This window comes from Lactuca virosa, chromosome 3 (genome assembly GCF_052849685.1).
Source record: "Lactuca virosa cultivar CGN04683 chromosome 3, Lactuca_virosa_CGN04683_v6, whole genome shotgun sequence".
Lineage (NCBI taxonomy): Eukaryota > Viridiplantae > Streptophyta > Magnoliopsida > Asterales > Asteraceae > Lactuca > Lactuca virosa.
Window position 1 is genome coordinate 114,196,383 of NC_136428.1, and position 3,642 is coordinate 114,200,024.

Genomic DNA, 3,642 nt, shown 5'->3' on the forward strand with positions numbered 1-3,642 from the left:
CTTACAAATATGTTTTGGTTTCAGGTACTCCGTCGATGTTTAACACACCGCTCTACCAACTTCAATATTTAAGCAAATCTCTAAAATCATAAGAGCATGTTACATTCCTTTTGACTGACAAAGAGAAATCGGTTATAGACATCCTAACATTTTTTTCTATTATAGTAGGGTTTAAAGTTTTTTTTTTTTTGTTGTATCGATAATATCTTGGGTTAATGTCGTGAACGAGTTAAAAATTATTTTAGAAACATTTTAGAAAAACAAATATAATAAATAAGTAAGCAACTATTTGTTTTTGAACACAAAATACTATTATAAGCCATTAAAATAATAGTTTCTTGTAAACACAGAGAATTCGATTCGCTTACTTTCTAATGTTATATTTTTTTAATAATTTATAAAATAGAATAGTTATGGGGAGGGGGGGTTGATGGATGAAAACATTAAAACCTGCAACACCATACACAAATCCTATATTCCCAATATATAAAAGAGAGATGTTTCTCATTTAACTAGTTTCCCCTTCAACTATAATATGTTTTCGAAACCATGACTCAATTGGTTGCAAATCAAGCATATACAATCAAACAATCAACTATACTTACAAATAGACATATGAATTGTTAGGTAAAAAGGGTCCCTTGCCCTCTATTCTTACTTTACAAAAATCTCATTTGTTAAACATTTAAAATTTAAATTCCTAGACTTACGACTTTATATAATGAAACTAAAAAGTCATCATTGGATCCTTTTTTAAATTTGCAACCCTACAAAAACAAACACTCATGACTCATCCCTTTTTCCCACAAAAAAGTGATCATAAAGAAATGACCAAAATACCCTTAAAATTTGACACTTAAAAAAATAAAAACATATCAAATAAATCGTTCTTCATTGAAGATCCATGGTTCGAAGGTCACGTAAATGCTGCAAGATTTCTTGGAGTAGTTCCATTCCTTTGTCACCTTTCTTCAATGATCCAATGCAATGTTTTAAGAACTCTCTGTCGGCTTCAAGAGCTTGTAGCCTTCCATAAACTTGATCCACTTCCTCTTCGAAGTCACTCCTCTTTCCAATGTTCCTGTTTTCCAACTCTCCGGAATGGAATCTATTTAATGTTATCACTTTCCCTTCGCTCTCTATTCCAATGACATCGGAATGGAATCCGTTTTCCGGTGAACCAATGGTCTCAAATCCATTTTCATAAACTTTCCCGTTTTCCTCATCAAGATCTTGGATAGGCGTTCCGTCCTCAATCCGTTGATTCTCTTCGTCACTTAAAGCAAAAAGCTTCTCTTCGAGAACCTTAACTTGTTCAAAAATCAACAACCTTTCTTCCTCAAAATCCGCTAACGAAGATTCAAGATCGAGAAAACCGGCATCATGGGTGTCCGGATTCCAACTTTCTTGATTCCGATCAATTGGGATTCCATTCCCCTCCTCGGAATGACTACAAGAATCCGAACCCGTCCCACTTTTCTCACTCCCCTGCGAAAGCCGTCTTTCCTTCGCTTCGTATTCCGCCACTTTTTTCCGATAGAATTCCAATTCCTTTTCCCGTTTTACCATAAGATCATTCAAGAGTTGCAAAGCTTCTTGATCATATTCCGATTGTTCTTCCATCATTCTTTGATATTGTAAGGCCTCCATTTGCATTGCCGCCTTCTCTTCTTGAAGCCGGTTGATCATCGCCATTGTTTCACTGGCTGCCACCGCTGAAGCACCTCTCTCCTCCTCCAACTCAGCATACAAAGCTTGTAAAGCTGATTTTAGCTTCTCCACGGTGTCAAATGACTCTTCTGCCCCCGATTCCTTTGCCTCTATCATCAACAAATTATTGTTTGGTTGATTTAAGCTCTCTGTCGAATGGGGTGTATTGGGAATTTTCTCTTCCTCAATCTGATTACAGTTTCCATTTGATTTATTTGATTCGAGACCTGGTATAATCAAAATATTCTTGAAATTAGCATAAAATCAGGGAAGAACGTTTCAAGAACTTGAAAGAATATGAAAATCTTTACCATTTTCAATTACATGTATATCATGTGAAATGGATAAAGGTTCCACAACACATAAGTCAAGAACAGTAATCTCTGTTCCAATTGTCACCTCTGCTTCTTCATGAACTGAAATGTAAACATGAGTAAACAAAATCATTCCCATGGAAATGAAAATCGAAATGAAAATCTTGCAAGATGTAAATTACCCAAATGAGTATCTGGATCGGATTTCTCTGTTCCTACTGCATTTTCTTGAAGTTCTTCGATGAACAGAGTTTGAATTTCTTGGACAATGGCGGATTTTTCATAAATGAGTTCACTGTTTTTTGCATGTAAAACAAGAGAATTCTCAGTTTCTTTTAACTCCATGGATTCAAGTCCTGTCGTCTGATGGTTTTGGATTACTAGAGCTTTTTCGTAATCTCCAGACGCATGATCTTCATCAGCTTCAGAAACGTTTTGACTTTCCTCCGTTGTTGAATCAACTAATTCAATAGGTACCAACTGATTACCACTATGATCAAAGAAGAATTCGAGATGTTGTGGGAGAAAATCAGAAGTTGAATCTTCCTTCTTTTCAAGTTGATTCAATTCTGTTTCAATTTCAAAAGTATTTGAATCCCACATATCCTTCCCGTCATTATTCATCTGAGTCTCCTTTCTGCTCTGAATTTGAAGGGTTTCTTCCATCAAATCTGATCCGACTTGATCATTGGAACTTTTGATCAAAGCCTCGCTCTTAGTATGCTCCAATACATCACAGGAACTCCGAGTCACAACAAAGCTATCAAAACTTTTCTTATGAAACTTCAAACCACAGCAAGAACACCTCAAGTTCTGTTCATCTTCATCTTCCCCGTCACTCTGTTTCACCTGGCATTGGAAATCCAGATGAGATGAAAAACAATCTTCACACAATTCTTTGATTTCTGCCAATTTTTTGTGATTTGGGCAGAATCCCAAGATGGAAACCTCTTTGGAATGTAGTTCGCAGAGAAGATCGCGGTGGGAATTGCTGTTTTCGGGTTCTAAGAAACGATGGAGGGTAGAACACCACAAACAGGGTGGCTTTAGGGCAAAGAATTGGGAAAATTTGATGATGAGAAAAGAGAAGAGAGAGTTGAGGAGGAGGAGAAGTATGAGTGTCCATTCAAGAACAGCATAGATGAGAATGAGTGTTATGTTGTTTGTATTCGTGTGCACCATGGTTGCAAATTTGTTGGCTGCCATGGCTGTCGCTACTCTGTTTTCTTGTGAGTATTTACAGAGAGAGAGAGAGAGAGAGAGAGAGGAGAGAGAGAGAGAGAAACGAAATAAAATAGCGAAGTGGAAAGAAGTAACAGAAGCCTTGGACACGGAAAGTTGTATTCAGAAGGAAAAAAAAAAGGTGGGAATGGAAAAAGTATGCTCTATAGGGTGGAATTACAAAATGGTCCCTTCACAATTCACGAACATATAGTTAATGTAATAATGTAAATCAATCTAACAATAAAATCAAAATGAAACAAAATTAAGCTAATGAACTTGATTTGGCTTTCGGAGGGGTTTGATAAAAGCATTAAAACCAAGGTTGTCAAGATCGGGATCATAAGTAGGATCGTTTTTGGGTTTGCAAGATCGGAATCGTAAGATCGGGATCGGG

General features: G+C 36.6%; 1 protein-coding gene across 1 annotated transcript; it reads right to left on the reverse strand.

Annotated features, from left to right (window-relative positions):
• Positions 1-598: 598 nt before the first annotated feature.
• LOC145166426 (myosin-binding protein 2-like) lies at positions 599-3,342 on the reverse strand. Its single transcript, XM_079085401.1, has 3 exons — positions 2,207-3,342; positions 2,022-2,126; positions 599-1,937 (listed from the first exon to the last, which is right to left on the reverse strand). Exons 1-3 carry the CDS (start codon positions 3,228-3,230, stop codon positions 892-894), a joined length of 2,175 nt encoding a protein of 724 aa, XP_078941527.1. The 5' UTR covers positions 3,231-3,342; the 3' UTR covers positions 599-891.
• Positions 3,343-3,642: the final 300 nt, after the last annotated feature.